A 23,452-nucleotide genomic window follows, 5' to 3' on the forward strand; every position below is an offset into this window, starting at 1 on the left:
TGGATGAGGAATATATTCCTTCACACTGCACTGCCAGCAAATTTATTTCTGCTTTTAGTTCAACATGATGTTTGAAACTCTTATCAACCAGAGGTCTATTTAATTTAAGGACCATTTTCAAATTGCCAAGTTTTGCCATTCATTTTTTTTAATATCAGCAATTATTGACAAAGAGGGGCAAATTAAGGGATTTCTCATCCATAGGAAGATCTGTTAAGGCCAATGTTTTTTGCAACTGCCCACACGCGCAGAGGGCAATCCTATGCAAAAGACAGGTTAGTTTTTGAAATACAGGTAAGTTGCGATGAATGTAATTAGTGAATGTCACAAAATGGTTGCACTATTCAAATTTGCACTATACAATGTGATATTTCTATGGGAAGTAGAGTAATTGATTCTAACTCAAAGAAAATAGGCAATTCAATCAAGCTGCCCTAAATCAAATTTGGACTATTCGAACTCACTAGGGATCTATCTGTAATGAGACTGAATAGTTTTCAGTCAAGTCAATAAAACATCACTCATCACCTGATGTAAAAAATATTTCAAAATCTGGGGGTTTGTCTTTCCAAAAACTCCACTTACTGGGCTTTTGACTTCACCGAACAAAAAACAGGGATGGAGGTATGATAGGCTAAACATATCAAATTCCTTTAGCCATTCATCATACGATTTAGCCTCCAGGGCCCCATTAATACGATCTTATCTGTTAATGAACCCTTTTCAATCATTTCTGCTATCTAGAAATATCATATATAAGCTGGGAGGCCATAAACCTTTTCTAAATAAAGGCATAAATAAATCTCAAGCTTATCTTTGAGCGAAGTCCTTTATAATCAGATGACAAAGGAAAAAAAACCCTTAGGAAGAGCTTAATTTACAATTCCAATCTCTTGATTGCCATATATTTAGAATACGTTTTTGCATGCCAGCATTCCTTCTCATCTGCAGTTTGCAATATATGTGTAAGCAGAGTCATGTACGAATATAAGGAGAATAAAGGAATATATAAACAGAGAGCAAACCCCACTCCCTTCTAGCACTGAAGATGTTACCTAGTCAGATAATGAAATTCTGCAGGAACACACTCAAACTCAGGAAGTACCAAGGAGTCCACATTTCAGCCATAAAGTATAGAGATTATTTTCTAATAATATAAGGAGAACCATATTTCAATATCCAGATTCACATAGATGCCAACTTTGTGTTCAAATGCCACACAACAGTGGTATTGTGAGAACAATATTAGTTAGACAGTCATGATGTATAGATTTTCTAAAATATTTTGGGGCCATTTGGCAGCTGAAATACTCCAGGAGATGGACCATGGGAAAAACTGGATATTTCCATGAAAAATAGGTTATTGAATTGCTGACTAAATGAATATTTTCAAAATCTGGAAAATATTTAGAGTAACAAGTTTTAATTTAGATTAAAAACTATGCCATATCTATCTATTCCACCCTGCAGCTTCAGGGATAATTGGGACAAGAAACCTAGAATGCCCCAGAGTCTTTTTCAAACAGTGCTAATTGCATAAATCTGTATTAATTGCTGTACAAAAGTGTCCTTTGGAAAACCTGCCCAGTGCCTTTTTAATTCTTTGGTTGTTAGAGCCAAACTGTCATGAATGGTTGGATGTAAAAACATCAAGACAGGGTCCTACACAGTTTGGGGCTTGGGTTTGGGTTGTTTTTTGTTTTTGTTTTTGCCAGAAAAGAATATCATCTTTGCCACGAAAGAATATCATCACCTCTCACAGTAACTGGTGGCAGTTAGGACGAGTTCTATATAAAGTTAGCTGCATCTGCTGAATTTCCAAACATTAAATGTATATTATAATAATTATGGCCCAAATTGCAGGAGATTCTGATATAGGATTAGGGTACAGGTGCTAACATCTTAAAAGACTTGGTGAACTCATGAGATTTATGCAGGTTGGGAAAAGGATAGCAATAGCAATAGTACTTAGACTTATATACCACTTCACAGAGCTTTACAGGGTCAGCATGTTGTCTCAAACAATCTGAGTCCTCATTTTACTGACCTCGGAAGGATGGAAGGCCGAGTCAACCTTGATCTGGTCAGGATCGAACTCCTGGCACTGAGCAGTGAGTTAGCCTGCAATACTGTATTCTAATCCCTGCATCACCATGGCTCCTAAGGATATACATTGACTGCCTTACATACAAGTTTATGCATGCCACTAGTTCTCTTTATCTGGATTTTGCAGAAAGTAGCTACAGAGAGACACATAAGAATATAAGAAGTAGCCTATTTCAATATCCAGTTTCTGCTAGAAGCATTGCATTTTTAAGGCAGCGCCACATCAAGATTGTCTTTCAGCATTTCAGAATGTAGACAGAATAACATTTTTGCTGGATCCAAGTGGTGAGTTTTGAATTTTACTTCTAATTCAAATAGCTAGGTGTCATTTGATAGCTTTTAAATAGGGCAACGTGAAGACTTGTTCTCCATATCATGCCAACATGAAGCTTCATCTAAGCATCTTAAGAGATCTTTCTTGATTAGTGGATGAACTAAAATTGTACAATTAGAAGGCAACAGATGCAATATATAATCAAGACTGGGATGCAAGCTAGTTTAACAAGAAAACAGACTTAAATTGGCATGAAGAGAATCTACAAAATTCTTTCCTGCACAAGTACAGTGGCACCAAAACTTAGTGCTGTACTGATGTCCCCTGGTGATTCTCAGAGTTTTCTAGCAAACTTAAAGATTATGTACAGACCAATAGATTTTTTTTAATAGATGGAGGGATGATCCCTAAACGAGATTTTACATCAAAATTAAGTATAACATACACAACTCCTACCTTTTCTTAAAACTGAAGGTGAAAGGAAACAGTCTTTTGCAGTGACAATGACTTTTCAAAGAATAATTCTTGAAGCAGAAGAAAAATTTAATAGGGCACTATAAAAATTGTCATGGGTTTAAAAATCTTTGGAATGCAAATTGAGATGTAAAAATTCTTATGGGCGTTTAGGACAAAATTTGGTAAAAGCGCTCGGAAGCTTTAAGATTTGTCTCAGGCCGAATTAGAGTAAAATCACTGTACTGTACATCTAAGGATTGCTGAGAGGAAGGTGGTAACGTTGAAACAGACTAGGACAAGGATGGGCTTGTCCAAAGATCCATCAGTTTTAGAAATGATATTTTTGGATACTTTTATGCTTAATACAATAGCTTTATAGTTTGCAGCTTCTATAATACCAGTTTTAAAAAATCTTAAACCAGGGCTTCAGCATTCCTTAACTAGCACAATATTATGGTATCTCAGATTTTACTGCTTATACATTTAGCAGTTCAGCTTTTTAAGTATTGTAGGCATTTCTAGAATTTTAGCGTTGGAATTTTATATTCTCTGCTAGAGAGAAGCTCTCTGAGGATGGGCTCCAGCATGAGTCCAAAAGCTTGGGAAGGCAAAACCTCTGGTTCTGATGACTGACCCAGATTGGATCCTAAATTATTTTAATTTGTATAATCTGTGCAGACATTTTCTCTTTATTTTAGGGTAGCAATAAAGGCCTCAGCATTCTGGCACCCAGTCCTTAATTGCCTCAAACTTTTTAAGGATGGGAGGGAAAATCCATAGCCTTGTACAAAGAAAGTCTACAATTTTGGAGAAAAATAAAAGGGGAAAATAATTCTGAATCTTTACTACTCCTTTAAAAAGTGAACAGAAGGAAGGATGATCTTAAAATAACACCGTCTAACCCAGTGTTTCTCAAACTTGGCGACTTTAAGTCCTGTGGACTTCAACTCCCAGAATCCCCCAGCCAGCATAGCTGGCTGGGGAATTCTGGGAGTTGAAGTCCACAGGACTTAAAGTCGCCAAGTTTGAGAAACACTGGTCTAACCCATCGATTCAAAATCTTCTCCAACAAGGTTCCTGTGCATAGAAACTCTCACATTATTGGATTGGGGATTTTGACATTCTTAAGACAATCCTTTGAGTAGCATCCTTGTCTTGGACGCTAGGTGGCAGATGAAGTCCTAAATATAAGGGTGTAAGTTAATTCCAAATGTGGGGAAATTTTCCATCTGAGGATTTTGATTAAGAAAAGAAAAAAAAGAAAAGAATTGGTTCTTTCACTTTGGAAATCTGTCAGTTTGGATGCAGGATGTATTGCTGTGTTGTTGCATTAGTACTATAGAGAGAAGTATTAATGAAGAGTGAAAATAGGTTAGGGATATTTTTTTTTCTTTCTAACTTTTGGATCAGCTGAAAAGCATTTGGGATTGAGTTGCATCTGGCTGACCCAGAAACAACTAGGACAGGCATATTGTGTTGAAGCCAACAATCAAGGGAGTGTGAACAATATAAACAATGTCTTTATTACTTCACATAATGTGACCATCAGATCAACCCTTTGGGGCAGAAGCCCAGGGCTTACTCTGGAAGCAATTGCTTGCTGTATTTTGAAGCAGTGCATTCATTTACATTGCCATCTAAATGAGTCACCCCAAGGCCATTAAATCCAGAGTTTAAAAGTGGTAACCGCACTACTAGTTTTATGCCAAAATGGCATATAAATTAGCTGGGAGTGGCTCTCTTGCACTAGGGGTCACTCAAACACTTAAAGCAACCATTTGGCCACAGGAACAATTTATGAGTGATAGAAAGGGACCAACATTTAATGGCGGAAAATTCAGAATGCAAGCGTTGACTGCATCCTGATGACCTTAGGAAGCTTATTCAAAGCAAGGGCAAAACTTCTTGCTCTCACTCTGATGACTCAGCAGTTAAAGATGCTGAGCTTGTCGGCTGGAAAGCTAACAGCCCAGGTTCAAGATCCGAGCGTCACGCAATGAGGTGAGCTCCCATTCCTGCCCCAGCTCTTGCTCACCTAGCAGTTACGAAAGCATGTAAATGCAAGTAGATAAATAGGTACCACTTCAATGGGAAGGTAAAGATAGATGCTATGTGCATCTTTGGTGTATAAGCACGCTGACTACATGACCATGGAAAATGTCTTCGGACAATGCTGATTCCCTTGAGTAAGAAATAGAGATGGACACTACTGGACAGGGAGGCCTTTACCTTTTTTTTATTACGTAGCTAGAGCAGATTGATAGGGTCGTTATGTTTTCTAATTCACTAGGATCAGCTCAGGAAAATGTGTTATTTGAAAACCATGGAAGCCAAGTTGCAGATCAGGAAAAACAGTAATAAGCCTGAAAAAAAACGTCATCAAGTTTCCATGAAACTTCTTACTTTCTAAAAAATAGTCTTCCCCTGGTGAGTTTCAAACTTTGATTGGTGAGAGAAATTGGTACTCCCTGACTTCTTATCACAGGTAAGAGCAGCTGCAATGATAGGACAGGGTAAGCCTGGACTTTTCCAAATGGAGCTACTTTGTATCTTTATTGTTTGAGGGTTTATTTCTTGGTTGACTATCCCAAGACAAGGAAGGAATTCTTAACTGAGTATTTCCCTACAGCATCTTCTTGGATATGTTGACTTAAAACTCCTTCTTGTCAACATGAATGGTTACAGAGAACATCAATAAACCAAGAACTTTTGAGTTCTGGTGCTTAATGATTGTGTCATTTGTATGCATTTGTGAAATAAATCACTTCTGTCATATTCAGACATCTTGTTGGCTTTAAAGCATCTGCCTTATGTTCCCTCTGTTGCTAGGCACAGTGATTTTTGTAGTTTTTAAACAGGCAAAAGCAGCATCAAAGCTGCTGCTTCCCTACAAGTTATAACCAGAATCTAGACCATGAGTGGGTAATTATGGCAACTTTATGTCCTGTGGACTTCAACTCCCAGAATTCAGCACGAATGGCTCAGGAATTCTGGGAGTTGAAGTCCACAGGTTCTAAAGTTCCCAGAGTTGCCCACCCCTGATTTAGATGAATTCAGAAAACATCACCCTGGCTATCAGCAGGCCTTGTTTACCTTCAGTGATAGTGTCACATAGCCAACTCTGGCAATGTAACGCTTATGATATTTGGTTGACTGAGAGCAGTTGAAAATGAGACACCTTTGGCTATGCACTGGTGTAGAAGAGAGAACAAATGCAAAAAAGTAAAATCAGGAAATACTTGGCTTCTATGCTTTTGAGTAGTAAGCTGAACTTAGTTATCTTTATCCCAAAGGTGCTTTTTTCTTGGTTTTTCCTTGAAGGTGTTTTACTTCTCATCCAAGAAGCCTCTTCAGTTCATCCAATGTGATTCTTCACAACCGAAGAAGCTTCTTGGATGAGAAGCAAAACGCCTTCAAGCAAAAATAAAGTCAGTCCAGTTGTCTTTTGAAAAAACACCTTTGGGGCAGCCATGACTGAGAATCTCCATAGACCTTATTGATGCTTAGGTTTTAGATTACTTGAGTCCCTGAATAAGGATATTGGAAAAATTCTACTTTGACTGTCAGAATAGATGTACACTTAACTTTCGGCTGATCAAATCCTTGCCCTGCTATTATATATATATGGGCAGAGTCTATCCACAGAATAAGATGCCTGATTGTGCCTGATGATTTTTAATGAACAAAGCCAAGACTATACATGTATGCTTAAAACTAAAGCTGTAAAACAAACCCACCAATGCTTTTTAATTGGAGCAATCCAGGGGGGCCTGCATAGACGAATCCCGTTGCTGCACAGACAGAGAGCAATGAACGGGGTGTGTGTGTGTGTGTACTAGTGTTGTCATTCTGTATTCAATAGTATGCAAGTCAGGTCAGGTTTTAGAATGACCTCTTTCCAGAATAGGGCATTTGATCAGTGAAGGTCAACTAAGGCTTAACAAGGTCAGTGAACAATTTGGTGGCTGTATTTACACAGTACACAGAGCTAGGTCTGCATTCCACTTCAGAATTTTCTTTTTGTTTTGTTGACTTAGTGTGTTGGGTAGATCCAGCAAGTTGGATTATTGGCCAATTCAGTATTGTTGCGAGATTTTAGAAAATAAATTTATTGAGTAATCAAGTTAAGCAACTGCGAAAAGAAGGGACAGCTATGCAAAATAAACATGTTAGGCAAAAGTGAACAAAACCCCGAGGAAAATGGGAATGGATAATAAATGCTGATTTTCTACAGTGTTTTTTTAAAAAAATGATTGCAAATAATATTACAGGGAATGGAAAAATACCTGAAAACATGGGCTGGATTTTGTTCTGCCTATTTCTAATCCCAACCTTCTAGCATAATCTTTTCAAAAACAGGATAAAGAAGATTGCGTACGTTCTGGAGCAGCTCAAGATAAGCAAAGCATCTCATAGGCACAAAGAGAGCAAGGTACGTTGTCCAGGTTGACTTCTCCGAAATGCAAAAAGAACCGCAAGGGGTTAATCTCTCAGACACACATGTTGATTTTGCTCACCATAAGATGCTGAAAAAGCCAGGAGCGCATAATATTGGTAGCATGTTTTGGGAGGACTCCTCTTTTGTTCTTTGACTTTTTATCTTCACTGTCAAGAAGAGAGGTCAGGTCCAGGTTAACCTGCAGGGCAGGTAGAAGAGAGAAAAAAAAATCTTCAACAACAATGCAGGTTAAAAGAAAAGAAGAAGAAGAAGAAGAAGAAGAAGCTGCCTGAGTTGCCATGGCAACACGGTTGTCAATGTTAGTCCCATTTAACGGTGGCTTCCAGGAGGCTTGAGACAGTCTGGTGAGGGACAACAGCACAACTTAAGAGAAAGTGACGTTCATTTGAAAATTAAAGAGAGGGGAGGTGGGGGAGGTGGTAGCCTTTACTTCAAGAGGGAGTCAAAACAATCTCCTTTTTTTTTTTTAAAAAAAAGGCAAGACTGGAAAACAGTCAGATCTCATTAACAGGTTTTTGTCATCTGTAGAACCTCGATGGATAAAGACTAGCACTCTTCCATCAAGGAGAAACTTTAGTTCTCACTTTGCACTAAGCCCATCAGTTAGTTTCTTTGGTGTTGACTTAAGAAGTCATGTGATCCCAGCCATTTTAACCTACCCAACAAACCATGGTTAAAAGGAACCATGCTTCAGCTTGATGACGTCTAAATATGTAGACAGTTGAAGCAAGGTGATGAAATCCTGGACTTACGAATCCTCAATTTGAAAGACAAAAAAGCTAAGAGACCTTTATCTCCACTATGTTCTTTGTTACCTACTAAAGTGAGATCTGGTCCTGGACTTTGGGGCAAGAGGATCCAAATGGAAATTTCTTCCATTCAAAAGTTTAAGCCTGTATTAACTTGCAAGTGAGTTGATCAGGTTTCAAACTTTCCCAATGGTTACACATAACCCTATCAAATTACCAAACCTATTTTTATGCCAGACATCGTATTGTGTCAATGACATTGTCCATTTTTTTGAAGGTGGAGTCCTTCTGCCCAAGTCTTAACTTGATAAAAAGAACACAGATCTTTCCCACTAGTTGTAAGTTATTGAAATGAGAGGAATTCTAACTTAGGTATAGGTATCTCTTTTTTTTTGTTTGCACATTAGGGGCCTGGAGGTTAAAACATATGAATAACTGTTACAGGAACTGAGCATGGCTTATCTAATGAAGAGAAGGACCAGGGGAGACATGATAGCAATCTTCCAATATTTGAGAGGCTGCCACAGAAAGGAGGGGGTAAAGCTATTTTCCAAAGCACCCAAAGGCCAGACAAGGAACAATGGATGGAAACTGATCAAGAAGAGATTCAACCTAGAAATAAGCAGAATTTTGTCTGACAATGAGAACAATCAACCAATGGAACAGCTTGCCTTCAGAAGTTGTGGAAGCTTTCAAGAAGAGACTGGGCAGCCACTTGTCAGAAATGGTATAAGCTCTCCTGCTTGAGCAAGGGGTTGGACTCAGTGGTGGGTTTCAAATTTTTAGAACCTCTTCTGTAGGTGTGGCCTGCTTTGTGGGAGTGGCTTGCCAGCCATGTGACTGGATGGGAGTGGCTTGCCGGCCATATGACCGGATGGGACCGGGTGGGCATGGCCAACTTGTAAAATGTGATGAAACTCACTTAACAATGCTCTTGCTTAGCAAACAAAATGTTGGCTCAGAAACTCTGGTATTTGAAGCACACAAGTCTTAAAGCTGTCAAGTTACAAGACCCTTGCACCCCTAACCCTTTAGAAAAAAAAACCCCAGGGGTGTTCAAACTTGACAGCTTTAAGACTTGTGGACTTCAACTCCCAGAATTCCTCCTCCAGTCATGTTGACTCGGGAACTCTGGCATTGAAGTGTGCAAGTCTTAAAGCTGTCAAGTTACAAGATCCTTGCACCCCTAACCCTTTAGAAAAAAAACCCCAGGGGTGTTCAAACTTGACAGCTTTAAGATTTGTGGACTTCAACTCTCAGAATTCCTCCTCTCGCTCTTCATCTTGATGATGTGCGGACGGGGGGCAGAAGCTTGAACGGGTTCTAAACGGCCCTGTAGATTTGTAGAACCTCTTCTATAGAAGAGGTTAGAACTGGCAGGAACCCACCCCCTGGTTGGACTAGATGACCTACAAGGTCCCTTCCAATTCTGTTATTTTGTAAAGCCCTTTCAACGCAATTAACTGAAAGGACAATTTGGCAACTTCTCAATCAAATGTCTGGCTCCTTGTTGGAGAAATAAATTTCCTTAAATAAATAAGGATCTAGATAATTAAGAATGCCACGGGGAGCGGGATGGGCCTGGAAATCTATAGGAAGGGAAATTTCTACTCCAAGGTATTCCTTCTCCACCCCAAGAGATATCATCAGTATAAACAATGATGCGGCGCTTTTTAAATTATTGGTAGTTGAGTGACAATCATTCTGAAGCAAAATAGGCAACTTAATTCTTGAAGAAGTTTGAATCATCCATTACCTTCAGTTTTTCTAAGCAGTTAAAGACACTGACTGCACTATTGAAAAACAAGCAATTAAAGACTAATGTAATCTTAGTGGCATCTTAGGTGAGCTGGGCTGTAAGCAGAGCACCATCTGACTGAAACCTGTGTGAAACGCACATTTGAACATTTTGAAGTATCTGGTGAAACACTGGGGCTTTTTCAAGCATTCAGTACCAGTAGTAACTATCTGCAATTCTACATCATTCTGAATGCAGTGTTTCATGTCTAATGATAGCAATGTTCCAATATCTAAGGGGCTGCCACAAAAAAGAGGGAGTCAAGCTATTCTCCAAAGCACCTGAAGGCAGGACAAGAAGCAATGAATGGAAACTAATCAAAGAGAGAACAAACCTAGAACTAAAGAGAAATTTCCTGACAGTTAGAACAATTAATCAGTGGAACAACTTGCCTCCAGATGTTGTGGGTGCTCCCAACACGGGAGGTTTTTAAGACAAGATTGGACAATCATTTGTCTGAAATGGTATAGGGTTTTTCTACATGAGTAGGGGGTTGGACTGGAAGATCTCCAAGGTCCTGTTATTCTGTTATTTTGAACAGAGAGTTTGATCTTATTCATCAGAGCCCATTCCGACAAACAAGGAGCTAGTGTATTAAACTCAGCAGGAGAGGACTGAAGACCAATGTTTCCCTTTTGTAAATCCGTGACTGCAACACATCTTCAGGATCAAATCACGCTCTCGTCTTCCATACATTCATTTCTCATGGATGTTGTCTGTAGATGCTTAAGGGTGTGCAAGCCTTTGCAACAACTGCTCCCTTTGGTCAATGCAACTATATTGTGTACAGATTGATAGCTGACCCAATACAGTTCTCCCTTCCCCATCTCCTGTTACGAAGAAACTCCAGTTTTCAGTCACCCTTTGAGTTCCAAGTTACCTCCAATTATATTGCCTTGTAATATTTCTTCAGTCTTATTAAACTCTTCGAAAATATGTAATTCTCAATTGGCTGGCTAGCTGAATGGACAGACAATACCCAGAAGCAGAGGATAGCAAAGAAATATCTTTTTAAAAAAGTAGTTGAAAAAAAAAAAGACAAAGAATTGGGAAGGGAGAAATTTTAATGAGGTTTGCAGGAAATTGGAAATTCCAGCATCCAGTTTTAAGAACACACATACACCCAACTGCTCTTTCCCCCTAGTTCTTCATAAAAAAACATTTCTCCTGCATGAATTAAACATCAGGATGGCAGCCCTGTGTCAGGTATAAATGATTCCCTCAGGTGCCGCTTGCGATGTATAGCAAGGCCGGGGCTGAATAAATTACCCAGGCAATACAAAAATGACATTAAGAGTGCTTGTCCAGGGCTCCATCCTTCCCACAATATTCCCAGCCTACTTGTATTCAACACATCTGATCAATTTCCCCTCTAAGATCTGAGCCACATTTACACATTTCAGAAGGACTCGGATCTACTATTTGGGGCTTCCCCCCCCTCTAGATTCCCACTCAGAGAGAGAGCTAAGAATTAGGAATCTCACTGTGGAGTGCTGCGTTTTTCTAGTCTTTTATAAAGCGTTCTATAAAAAAAATATGAAACAAGCCTTGATCCAGAAGGTGAAAAAGGAGAAGGCCTGGAGATCTTAAAAACAGTTTGGAGACTGACTAGGTGCAATGGAAGTCCCAATAGTGCTGAATCAGTAGGAAGCATTGGCACATCAATGCACAGGGCTTTTTTTTTCAATGATTCAAGCTTGTGTAGCAACTGCTGCTATGATTTGCTTCTCATTAATATAAAATAGGACAGTTAAGAAGCGGGAGAATAACTGGGATACATTTCAAGAAGCAGGTAAAGATTTCTGCATACGAAAATCCAGTGGGGAAAACTAACTAGGAAGGCTGTTTTCTACCAGCACAAGATCTTAATTATTCATGCCTCTGTTCTCTGAATCTTTGTTTGAATGATTTAAATGTTGTGCGGCTGGAAACAGGTTGTATATTTCTTTGATTATAAGTATTAAAGGTGGTGTTAGAAAGGCAGCTGGACTTCTGGTTTGTACCCCGATCCACCATCAGGATGTTAATATGATGGAGCAGCTGAATGAGGGCTAGTGATAGTGGGGGCCCTGATGTGTTCTTCCTTCTTGCCCCATTTCTTCAAGAATAGTGATTGTGCAGGTTGAACTACCATGGCTGGGTTGTAAAAATTAAGGTTAGAGGCTATTTGGTGTTCTGAGAATAGTATCATAGCTGTTGTGGCCCACCAGGATCCAGTTGAGCTGCTGATGGACTCGGATAGCGAGGGACCATATGAGTCTGCCCTGGACGATGTGGAGGACCCTGTGCAGGGTTCAGATTCAGAGCAGGGACCAGAGGGGCTGGTTGGCCATCAGGAGGCGCCTGAGGCATGGAGCAGTGGGGAGGATCAAAGGCAGTTTGTCCCTGATGCTAGAGTGAAAAGGGATGAGAAACAAAAGCAGCAACTACGTAGGCAGACTCAAAGAAGATAATTCAGCACAGGTGGTTGTGGATTGGCCCCTCCCAAGAGAGATTATAGGTGAGGCGTTGGGAGGGGACATTTGCAGGAAACAACCATTTGAAATTAGCAGTGAAGAAAGTCTATGTCTTCTAGCCGGGTTTGATTGTTGGGAATATCTGGGTTGTTTTTCTTGTATGTGAGTTATTTGGGCCTTCAGCCAAAGGGTTTGTTATCTTGGCAATTGAACAGTGGCAAACAGCCAAGCCTGTGTTCTGGCTTGTTCACAGGGGTGGAGAGTGGGGGTTCAGAATAGATAGCCATAAAAACAAACGGATCATAGAACAAAACACTCCAGAGTTTTCACTCAAACACAAATGACCAGGCTCATCATAATGTGGACACAGTAGGCAAAGACCCAGATCTCAGGAGGAGTCTACAATGCTGGGAAAAGAAGAGGATGATAGTACCCATGTAGCAATAGCAATAGCAATAGTAATAGTACCTGGACCTATATACCGCTTCATAATGCTTTACAGCTTTTTCTAAGTGGTGTAGAGAGTCAGCATATTGCCCCCAACAACCTGGGTCCTCATTTTACTGGCCTTGGAAGGGTGAAAGGCTGAGTCAACATGAGCGGTTGAGAATCAAACTGCTGGCAATTGCAGAATTAGCCTGCAATATTGCATCCTAACCACTCTACCACCAGAGCTCTTTTGATGGACTCAAACGTAGATGGATTCAGCTATGGAAACAATGGGCACACCATTGAAAGATCTAAAGATCAAGATGAGGACAGAGCCTCCTGGAGAAAATCTATTTTAATAGTCCTTAAGAGTCAACACTGATATGGTAGCACATAATCAAACAGGTAGATGGCAATCGAGAATTAGCATTTGTGGATCCTTCTGCTGCCATGCCTAGTGGTGAGGTCCCAGTAGGAGCAATATCAAAAAGCAGAAGAGAAAGAAAAACCCTTTCTTATTAAGACAGGATAGGTGTAGTAGGTTACTAGCCTTAGTCATACCCATTCCTCATGCAGTACTCCAAGCTAATGGGAATAACATCACTGGTCAGCACCTGATCTCTGAGATCTTTTCACAAAGTATATAAAACACTTCTCGGTAACTGCAATAAAGATAGTAAAGAACAGTTTTACCTCCAACCCCACTCATGCTATTCCTGTTTCTCTAAACTAGAGGCTGCCCAATGTAAAGTATAGACATTTTTAAATTTTGTACTTAAAAACAGCAATTCAAACATATCTTTCTCAAACAGAGATCTTGGGTAGAGGAATAGCCTTCCCTAAAATGGATAGATGATCACTCTCTGCCCACTCTCCAATTTACCTAATGTCAGGCACATCCACATATTTCCCCTAATGAATAACAGAATAACAGAGCTAGAAAGAATCTTGGAGGTCCTCTAGTCCAACCCTCTGCTCATGTAGGAGATCCCATCCCATTCTAGTCAAATGACTTTCCAATCTCTTCTTAAAAACTTCCAATGATGGAGCAGCCACAACCTCTGGAGTCAAGCTGTTGATTGTTCTCACTGTCAGGGAAGTTCCGAATAATCTGGTGACTTCTGGAGCACTCTTTCCATTCTTACCTGTGCATTCTGGATCTGAATAGCCCCTTGAGGAATTGCTTGGGTAAGCACCTGGCCCTGAGATGTTACCATAGTTACAGGCTGGTAAAGGGCTCCACCTGGCAAAGAGATAGGATTTCACAATTTTAAAAAGGTCTACAGCCAACAACAAAGGCAACAGCTAAAACCCACAAGCCAGCAAAGCTTTAACCAACCTTGTGTGTTTGAAATTGTTTTTGGGAAAAAAACTGGTCATCAACATTATCATCTTTGCCTGAAAGATGCCATGTTCATCCTAAATTCATGATTGTAAGGACTGACTTGAAAATATGAACTTTAAACTTGGACTATGTATGGCTCCCATTGAGGGCTCCCAAGTGTCTTTTTTGCAACCTGCACCACTCTCTAAAAAGTTGGAAACAATTAATCAGTAATTTTTAAGCTGGAAAAAATAAGAAAATATAACAGTGTGTTAAATCTGGAATTGATTGATCACACTTCACTTATTTTTTCAATTGTCCCTTGACAGGGAAATCCTGATTTCATCCTTTCTTATTATTACTGAGCCTCTCACTGTGTCTTCTCCATCATCATCATCATCAAAAGTTGCCCAACCTATTGAATACATGAATAAACAAACGGCTTTTTTCCTCTCTCCTTAAATTAAAAATTGTGAAAAAGAAGGTTCTCAAAGTGAAAAACAAATTTGTTTATTCATTGCTGGCAGTGAGCTTGTGAATTGTTCATGAATGGAAATAGAATATGACTACAATACATGGTGACGTGAGGATTTCACCTTGATGGGTGGATAGCTGAACAAATGCTTGCATTCAATATACAAATGCGATAGATTCGTTCACTGAAATACAGTTTATGCTCATGTCGTATAAAAACAGTAGCTGCAGTAAGGTTAGAAACAGGACAGGTACAAAGGATGCAGGCGTGCAACTTCATTCCCAGCATGCAATTTGCTCTGTGGTAGATCTTCACACGTTGAGTAATAAGTAGGCTTGCAAGTTGGTTCAGCTTACTAATTTGCTTACTAATTCCCCAATGATCAGAAGACCTGGTAGAGACTGCACTGTGGGATAAGGGCACTGAGTAAAAGCACAGGCCAACTGCTTACATACTTTCATACACGAGTGAGCAAACGGTGATTCTGGAACTCCACACAGCTTTTCCAAATCCCTGGAACAATTCAACTTTTGCTGAAAACTGGTGTCGGTGTGTATCACCATTCCTTCAAGGTAGGACATGCTAAAAAATATAGGTGCACTTCTGAAATCTCTTTCTGATACCAGTTATATTTTTGGGGTGTGGCGCTTAGTGCAATACTGAATTCAAATCTCACGAGGACTTCACTCTAAGAAACTTGCTGATTCCATGTACAGGTAGTTCTCAACTTACAACCAGCCACCATTCAAAGTTACAACTGAACTGCACTGAAAAAAAAAAGGACCTATGACCAGTCCTTGCACTTACAACCATTGTAGCATCCCATGATCTAAATGCTTGCATCACGTGATCAAAACTTGGGTGCTTGGCAATTGGCATGTATTTATACCACTTCACAGTGCTTTACAGCCCCCTCTCTAAGCTGTTTGTACAGTTGGTATACTAACTCTAACAATCTGGGTCCTTGTTTTTCCGATCTTGGAAGTATGAAAGGCTGAGTCAACCTTGAGCCGGTCAGGATCAAACTCCTGGCAGTCGGCAGAATTAGCCTGCAAGGCTTCATTCTAACTACTGTGGCATTATAGCTCTTCTACAAGCAAAGCAAATGGGGGAAAGCCAGATTCGCTTAATGACTGTGTGATTCACTTAAACAGCTACAGTGATTTGCGTTGCAGTGATTTGCTTAATAACCATGGCAAAAACGGTCATAAAATTGGGTGCAATTCACCTTGCTTAACAATGGAAATTTTGGTCCCTACAGCGGTCATAAATTTGGGGACTATCTTTGTAAAGACAGATTACCATTGGGGGAGGTTTTCTGGAAAGGGAGAAGCTTTTAAATGTCAATACAGTCTCTCAAATAAAACACAGTTAGTAAAAATAAAAATAAATAAAATTAAAAATTAAAACAAAATTTTTAAAAGCAACATGTGTGTGCATTGAAGGGAATTCTGGAGGAGCCTCTGAGGAATGCACGCACGGGACTTTGCAATGCAATAGAATCAATCCCTAAAATGTGATTCAGGGCTCATAGGAGCTCTTTGCCTGCCTGCTTGCCTGAAAGCAACACTTTCGCTCCCAAACCACCTTTTGGGAGATGAAGTCCCAGCCCTGCACATCCTTACTGAGAAGAAGAGGCTACAGGAAGATGTGTGCGCATTAACCAATTTCCACACTGCTCTGTCTAGACTATGCATAGTTCAAATCTGGTGATGGAAGGGGGTTAAAAATACCAAGCATGCAAAAGACGCAACTAACATGGTCACGGAAGTATGCTCCATGCCTCCCACCTGTCACAACTTGTGAGTTGACTGTTGCCATGGAGATATTCCCCTGCTGCAGTGCTGAGGCAGGTACCACAATTCCCTGGGGGTTGCCAGGTATGGCTGTCATGGAGTTGGGAGAATTTTGCAACATGTCCTAGAGAGAGAGAGAGAGAGAGAGAGAGAAGAAAAGAATGGGGAAGAGAATTGCAAAGACACTCAGTGTATGATGCCCACAACTAATAATATTTCAGCGCTAAAAACTTCTTAAATGAAAACAAAGATGGATATCACCATCCCCCTCATCCTTTTTTCTCTAGGATTTGCCTTATTTCCTTTTGATATTGAGGCTTATAGCATGAGCTGAGACACAATAAGAGGCTAGTGGTTATTTGATAACTTATAAGGAGCAACAAAAAGTAGCTCAGTGCCTAAGATGCTGAGCTTGTCGATCAGAAAGGTCAACAATTCCGTGGTTCGAATCCCTAGTGCCACGTAATGGAGTGAGTTCCTGTTAATTGCCCCAGCGTCTAGCAACCTAGCAGTTCGAAAGCACGTGAAAATGCAAGTAGAAAAATAGGGACCACCTTGGTGGGAAGGTAACAGCATTCCATGTGCCTCCAGCATTTAGTCATGCCGGCCACATGACCACGGAGACATCTTTGGACAGCACTGGATCTTTTGCTTTGAAACGGAGATGAGCACCGCCCTCTAGAGCCGGGAACAACTAGCACTTGTGAGGGGAACCTTTATTTTTACCTTTAAGGAGCAACAAAGTTCTTATCTAATCCTTAGACAAGATCCACTGACTTTTTATTCACAGCTATGCCTCTGGAAGCAGCCTACTCAGAAACCCATGCAAATCAGGATCCCATTATCCTGGAGTTTGCACAGTCCCCGTGCCAATTTTGAGATGCAATTCTCAGCTCAAAATGATTGTATGTTTGGGAAAGTTGTAAATTTGAAAATTAAATACATCTAGGTAAAAAGTAGGAAAGTGAGTGAGAGAGAACTTGGAAAGCCGCACACCCTTATAAAACTAAAACATTTGATTGTCTGTGTTATCAATGCATAGTTGGGATAAAAATGTTTGAAAATAAAATACAGGTAAAATAAAATACAGGTAAAATAAAATGCTCAACTTAATAACAGTTCATTTAGTGACTATTCAAAGTTGTAACGGCACTGAAAAAAGTGAGTTTAGACTACTTTTCACACTTACGACCATTGCAGCATCCCCATAGTGACATATTAAAAATTCAGATGCTTGGCAACTGATTCATATTTATGACAGTGTCTCTGGATCCTTTTGTAACCTTCTGACAAGCAAAGTCAGTGGGGAAAGCAGATTTGCTTAGCAAATGTGTCACTAACTTAACAATTGTAAGGATTCACTTAACTGTGGCAAGAAAGGTTGTAAAGTGGAGAAAAAATTCACTTAACAAATGTCTCACTTAGCAATGGAAATTTAGGGCTCAATTGTGGGCCTAGTTTGAGGACTACCTGTATAGATGGGAAAATAGGATTTGAAGGGTGAGGTCTGCTGCATCCTTGTTGAAAAGCTGGTTTTCCTGATACGCAACCAGTCAATAAACTTCTTCGAAACTTCTGACTCCTCGGATTTCAACTGAGCCTCCACAATATGACTTTGGCAATTCAGCTTTTAGGCTTCTTGAGTACATTGTACAAGCCATCTGCTCTTCCTGGCTGTCACTAGCCTTGCCAGCAAGACAAGCCTTTTGCCAAGGCAAACTAAATTTATAGTGAGACATTCTTTTCCGTGAGCTGGTGGCATTATCAGTATGCAACAGAGGGAAAGCCCCAAAGCAGAATAGACGCAGAACAGAAATATTCAATTATTAAGAAAGACAGTCTTGTAATTTGGGGGGGGGGGGGGGCGGAGATAACAGGTCAGCATTCAATTAACACTTTTCATTGCTCATTATGTATTTGTCTTATCTAAGTAAATCCATATAGCTAATATTACTTTCTTCAGGATGCTGATCAATATATAATGAACAATGTTCCCGCATCCAGAAAAATGCCAATGTACTGTATGAGGCTAGTAACCCAAAGGAAACACTCTAATCTCTTATTTCTTCGTAGTATTCGCTGATGTATTTTTGGGCAGACGTTTCGTTTCCATCCTGGCTTGCTCTTCTGAAGAGTTGGAGCCTTGTTGCTTCACCGATATTTAAGAAATTACACCTTGGTTTGCTGTTCACAAGTAGGGTTGTGGTATGACTTTGGTTTATTCCAGACATTACATCAGAGGGTTGGCTGTAGGAATCTACTTGATGCTTGTTATTTTTAGTCCATCAATTGGGTCAGAGGAAATATAATAGCTGCCGGTCCAACATGGTTAGGTTGTCTGTTAACATATATTCAAGCTAGGATTTTTTTTATCAGTAACAGAACCTTAACTTTCAAACAGAGATCTGTTCCTGGTCTTTTTCCAACAATAGTTTTTCAGTAGTTAAACTGGAGAAGAATTGTTAAGCAATTGCAAAGCAGAAACGTCTGCAAATCTTTGAAAAATTGATTCAGAAACCGAGAGCCGGTTTGGTGTAGTTCAGGGGTGTCCAAACTTGGGAACTTTAAGACTTGTGGACTTCAACTCCCAGAATTCCCCAGCCAGCTATGCTGGGAGTTGAAGTCCACAAGTCTTAAAGTTCCCAAGTTTGGACACCCCTGGTGTAGTTGTTAAGGCGCTGGCCTAGAAGCCAGGAAATGGTAAATTCTGAGCTGGCTGAGTTTCTTTGGGACAGTCACTGTCTTTCAGCTCATCTCAGCTCCCAGGGCTGTTTTGTGGGGAAAATAGGAGTAAGAAGGAGTATTAGGTATGTTCATTACCTTGAGTTGAATGTGAAACAATAGGTGGGAGATATATATCTCCCACCTATATATATATCTGTCCTAAGTGGTGCTTTTCCAAAAGATATCTGATTTTAAAATGTCTGCAGAATGAAACTGAAACCATGAAGCAGAGTGGCTACAGCTAAAACATTCATCCAGGATTCTTCTAAATCATTTTTTATGATGAGAAATGTCTACTTTTGGGTATGTAGAACTTCCAAAAGTTCAAAACTTTCAAAAATGAATATTTTCTACAGGAGTTTTGTCATTTTTAACAAAGCTTTCCCCCAAATAAAAATTTTAGTGTCCTACTATTTTGTTCCATTCCCTCAATAAGGAAAGATACACTCATACTTTGATACCAGTGTGAATGCATCTGTAGAATAAATCTAAAATTCAGTGAACGAGTAGACAGTCATGCCTATTCGGATTTTCATGGAAAGCAAATATAAAACTTCAAAAACTGGAAAGTCTTTGAAAGTCTGGATGCTTTCAAGTTGCCTTAGCATTTCCTAAAGCAAAGAATTTTTTAAACTGTCAGAATAACTTAGATGTCTATTGCTTATATTAAGCTCACTATTTCCATATTCAATAAAGATTACCACTTAGAGGTTAGCTAGTACAGTTACTGTATTTACATATGCGAGACAATCACTTTGTAATTCAAGGAGTGAATGATCTTTGAGTTATAATCGAAGAGGAGAGAACCAACCTAGAACTAAGGAGAAATGTCCTGAGTGTTAGAATAATTAATCAATGGAACAACTTGCCTCCAGAAGTTGCGGTTGCTTCAACCGGAGCTGGAGGTTTTTAAGAAGAGATTGGACAACCATTTGTCTGAAATGTTAGAGCAGGGGGTTGGACTAGAAGACCTCCAAGGTCCTTTCCAAATCTGTTATTTTGTTATTCTCCTAAAAGAGGACTGGCTCCTTCAACCCTAAGGAGTCTGTTCTACAACAGCTTCCATCATTTCTTACTATTGGACTTGTTGATGAGACTGATGACAGTTGAGGTTCAGAGCATCTGGAGGGGTCAAAGTTTTCCACTGCTGCAATCTTTCCTAATGACCTGATGCTGTTGTATTATGAGCACCATCATTTCTTGGTAGGAGACATGCTGCACTGAATGTGGTCCAATAATATGCAAGGAACCATGATTGAGAAAGGCTGCACTTAATGGAAAAAGAAAGGAAGACTCACTTGTGCTGTTGGGAGGTCTCCTTCCCTGGGGAAAAGGAGAATCATGCACAAAGCTCTCCATCACTTATATGCCCATCTTTGGAAGATTCCTTGAGATATTCAGTTCGTATATTGAAAAGGATCTCATCTCATGTCAGAAATGCAGGAAGTAGAGAGGGGGAAATTATTTATTTAAATTTCAAAAGGTTACACATTTTAATGAAAGCGAATTTATTTAATTCTCAGCCACATTGATGGCAGGGATATTTCCAAGCAGCAAGTCAGTCTGCGTGCATTTTGGTCCCAGGGGCCCCCACTGTAAAAGACGGATAGCTGTTTGAATAGTGCCACATGCGCAGTAAATATCCTTGTCCTCTGATAGAAACTCCCATTTTTTTCCTTGTGGTCTTGAGTTCTAGCCAAACCACTGTGCGGTCTATTTAAACATCTCCAAAACATCAACTTCTTCTCTGAACCTCCAGGCAACTCCTCAAGTGGTTCTATCCAATTATAAAGATATTTAATTTGAAATTTCCATATTTTTAATCATTTAATCTGTTTGAGGTGTAACGGCAATCTCCTCAGCACAATCTAAAAAGCTCCTCCTTGATTTCAATCAAAAACGGATCAGAAACCAAAATCTTGAACACTCTTTTTCTGCACAGTGAATAGAAGGTAAGCAGCTCTTCTGCTTGTATGGATTCACCACCATCTAATGATTTCTCTTCTTCTTTCTAGGGCCATCCTTAGAATCACACCAGGCAGTGTGAGAAAGGGAAGGAGGTACATCTGGCCATCCAGATCCATAGCTCCAGCGGGAAACGTGAACTCCACTTAAATATTTTATTCCACACTTGCGTGCTTTTCCTCCCAGCCTAGTATTTTACACGTGACAGAATAAAAACTGCCCAATTTGTATAACTGCAGAGGGGAAGAGAGAGTCCTGTTTCGGCATTGGGGTTTGCATTCTCTTCTTTTCCCAAGACTGCTTGTTCTTCTCTCTCTCTCTCTCTCCCTGTAACATCTGAGTAATTAACAACTTGAGGAAAACATTAGCAAGCTGTCTTCAACAATGCTGGCACCAGAGTGGGATTTTTATCCTGCTGCATCATTTTCCAGTGGGAGGAGGGAGGGTCAAGATCACCATGAGCTCAGATGATTCTTCTATTTCAAGCTGCTGGGATTAATTTTGAACCATGACAAATTTCACTTTCTCTCTCTTCTTTCTTAAAACAGATATGTCATGCCAAGATGCCTTGGAAGAAAAACATGGACTTTTCAGTGCTCCTAGCCACTTCCTTTCAGATGTGGTTCTTTTAGAGTAGAGTAGAGTAGAGTAGAATAGAATATCAGTGTTGGAAGGGACCTTGGAGGTCTCCTAGTCCAACCCCCTCCTCAAACAAGAGGACCTACACCATTTCTGACAGGTGTCTAGTCTGTTCTTAAAAGCTACCAGTGATGCAGCATGTACAACTTCTGAAGGCATGCTATACCACTGGTTGATTGTTCTGTCAGAAAATTTTTCCTTGGTGCTAGGTTTTCATCTTAGTTTTCATCACCACCAAATTGAGGCGAACCCTACTTTTATTGCCTTTAGGATGAGAATCCAAGGGCAGAAGATTTATGATTTCACACAACCTGTCTCCAGTTCATCGAGGCAGCAAAGCTGCTACATCCTCATCATTACTGCATTCAGATGAGTTACGCAGATGGATGACTAGCTGTGGGATGTTTACCAAGAGACGCGGGATTCAAGAATGTAAATAAAGCATTGAATGTGTTTGTAATCCATCAAAATAATGCCACACCACCTTCAGAGAAAACAGGGCGCCGGCGAATTAATGTAAATGGTCCAGGGCTAAGACTGGGTACCCACTGATGCTCGAACCCAGAGCATCTCTTTTGAGTTAATGGCATATTTTCCCACCAAAGCTTAGTGCAAGGTCAGCAGATTCCAGGATCAGTGTCATAACCTTGAAAGGCTTCTGAAAAGGACACCTGTCCATTCTTCCTCCCCTTAAATCAATGGTAACTAATAAATCGATGCAAGAAAAATTCAGTTCAGCAGCAAGAAAGGCACATCTAAAATCAACATTTTTATCAACCCCTTTAAAAGGAAATTCTCTCTAAAATCTATGCCAACTGGGCATATGAGGATATTCTGCTCACCATTTCAGGTATCTTCATACCAGTGGTGGGTTTCAAATTTTTTTAGAACCTCTTCTGTAGATATGGCCTGCTTTGTGGGAGTGGCTTGCTGGCCATGTGACCGGGTGGGAGTGGCTTGCCAGGCATGTGACTGGGTGGGCATGGCCAACTTGTAAAATGTGGTGAAACTCACTTAACAACGCTCTTGCTTAGCAACCAAAATGTTGGCTCAGAAACTCTGGCATTTGAAGCACGCAAGTCTTAAAGCTGTCAAGTTACAAGACCCTTGCACCCCTAATCCTTTAGAAACACCCCCCCCATGGATGTTCAAACTTGACAGTTTTAAGACTTGTGGACTTCAACTCCCATAATTCCTCCTCTAGTCATGTTGGCTCAGGAACTCTGGCATTGAAGTGTGCAAGTCTTAAAGCTGTCAAGCTACAAGACTCTTGCACCCCTAACCCTTTAGAAAAAAACCCCAGGGGTGTTCAAACTTGACAGCTTTAAGACTTGTGGACTTCAACTCCCAGAATTCTTCCTCTCGGTCTTCATCTTGATGATGTGTGGACGGGTGGGGGGAGGGAGCTGGAACCTGTTCTAAACATCACTGTAGATTTGTGGAACCACTTCTGTAGAAGAGGTTAGAACTGGCAGGAACCCACCCCTGCTTCATACCTTTCCCACCTTAATCATACACTCATAAACTACTACTAAACTACTCCATTTGAAATTTAATGTGATCTGTAAGAAACCCTCTATAAAGTCTGAATACCAACAATAACAACAACAAAAATAATTTTCTTTTTCTTAAAGGGCCCTGTATATAAATCACTATTTTATAACAATAATATATAATTGTCATATAACTATTACAAAATCAGTACTGAGAAGGGTGTAATATTGTGCACATACATGCACAGACAATGATTTACACATTCATTGATTAAATGTGTCACATAACACCTAATCCTGATTAAGGCT

General features: G+C 40.0%; 1 protein-coding gene across 9 annotated transcripts in view; it reads right to left on the bottom strand.

The window, feature by feature from the left end:
* PKNOX2 (PBX/knotted 1 homeobox 2) overlaps positions 1 to 23,452 on the bottom strand; it is a 275,402-nt gene that overhangs the window by 14,591 nt on the left and 237,359 nt on the right. For all 9 annotated transcript variants that reach the window (XM_081961087.1, XM_081961083.1, XM_081961086.1 and 6 more), the window contains 3 exons: positions 16,317 to 16,446; positions 13,873 to 13,970; positions 7,354 to 7,473 (listed from right to left, as the gene is read on the bottom strand). In XM_081961087.1, coding sequence (XP_081817213.1) covers positions 7,354 to 7,473; positions 13,873 to 13,970; positions 16,317 to 16,446 — 348 coding nt within the window. The remainder of the gene's footprint in view (positions 1 to 7,353; positions 7,474 to 13,872; positions 13,971 to 16,316; positions 16,447 to 23,452) is intronic.

This window comes from Natrix helvetica (genome assembly GCF_964273705.1).
Source record: "Natrix helvetica genome assembly, chromosome: 8".
NCBI lineage: Eukaryota > Metazoa > Chordata > Lepidosauria > Squamata > Natricidae > Natrix > Natrix helvetica.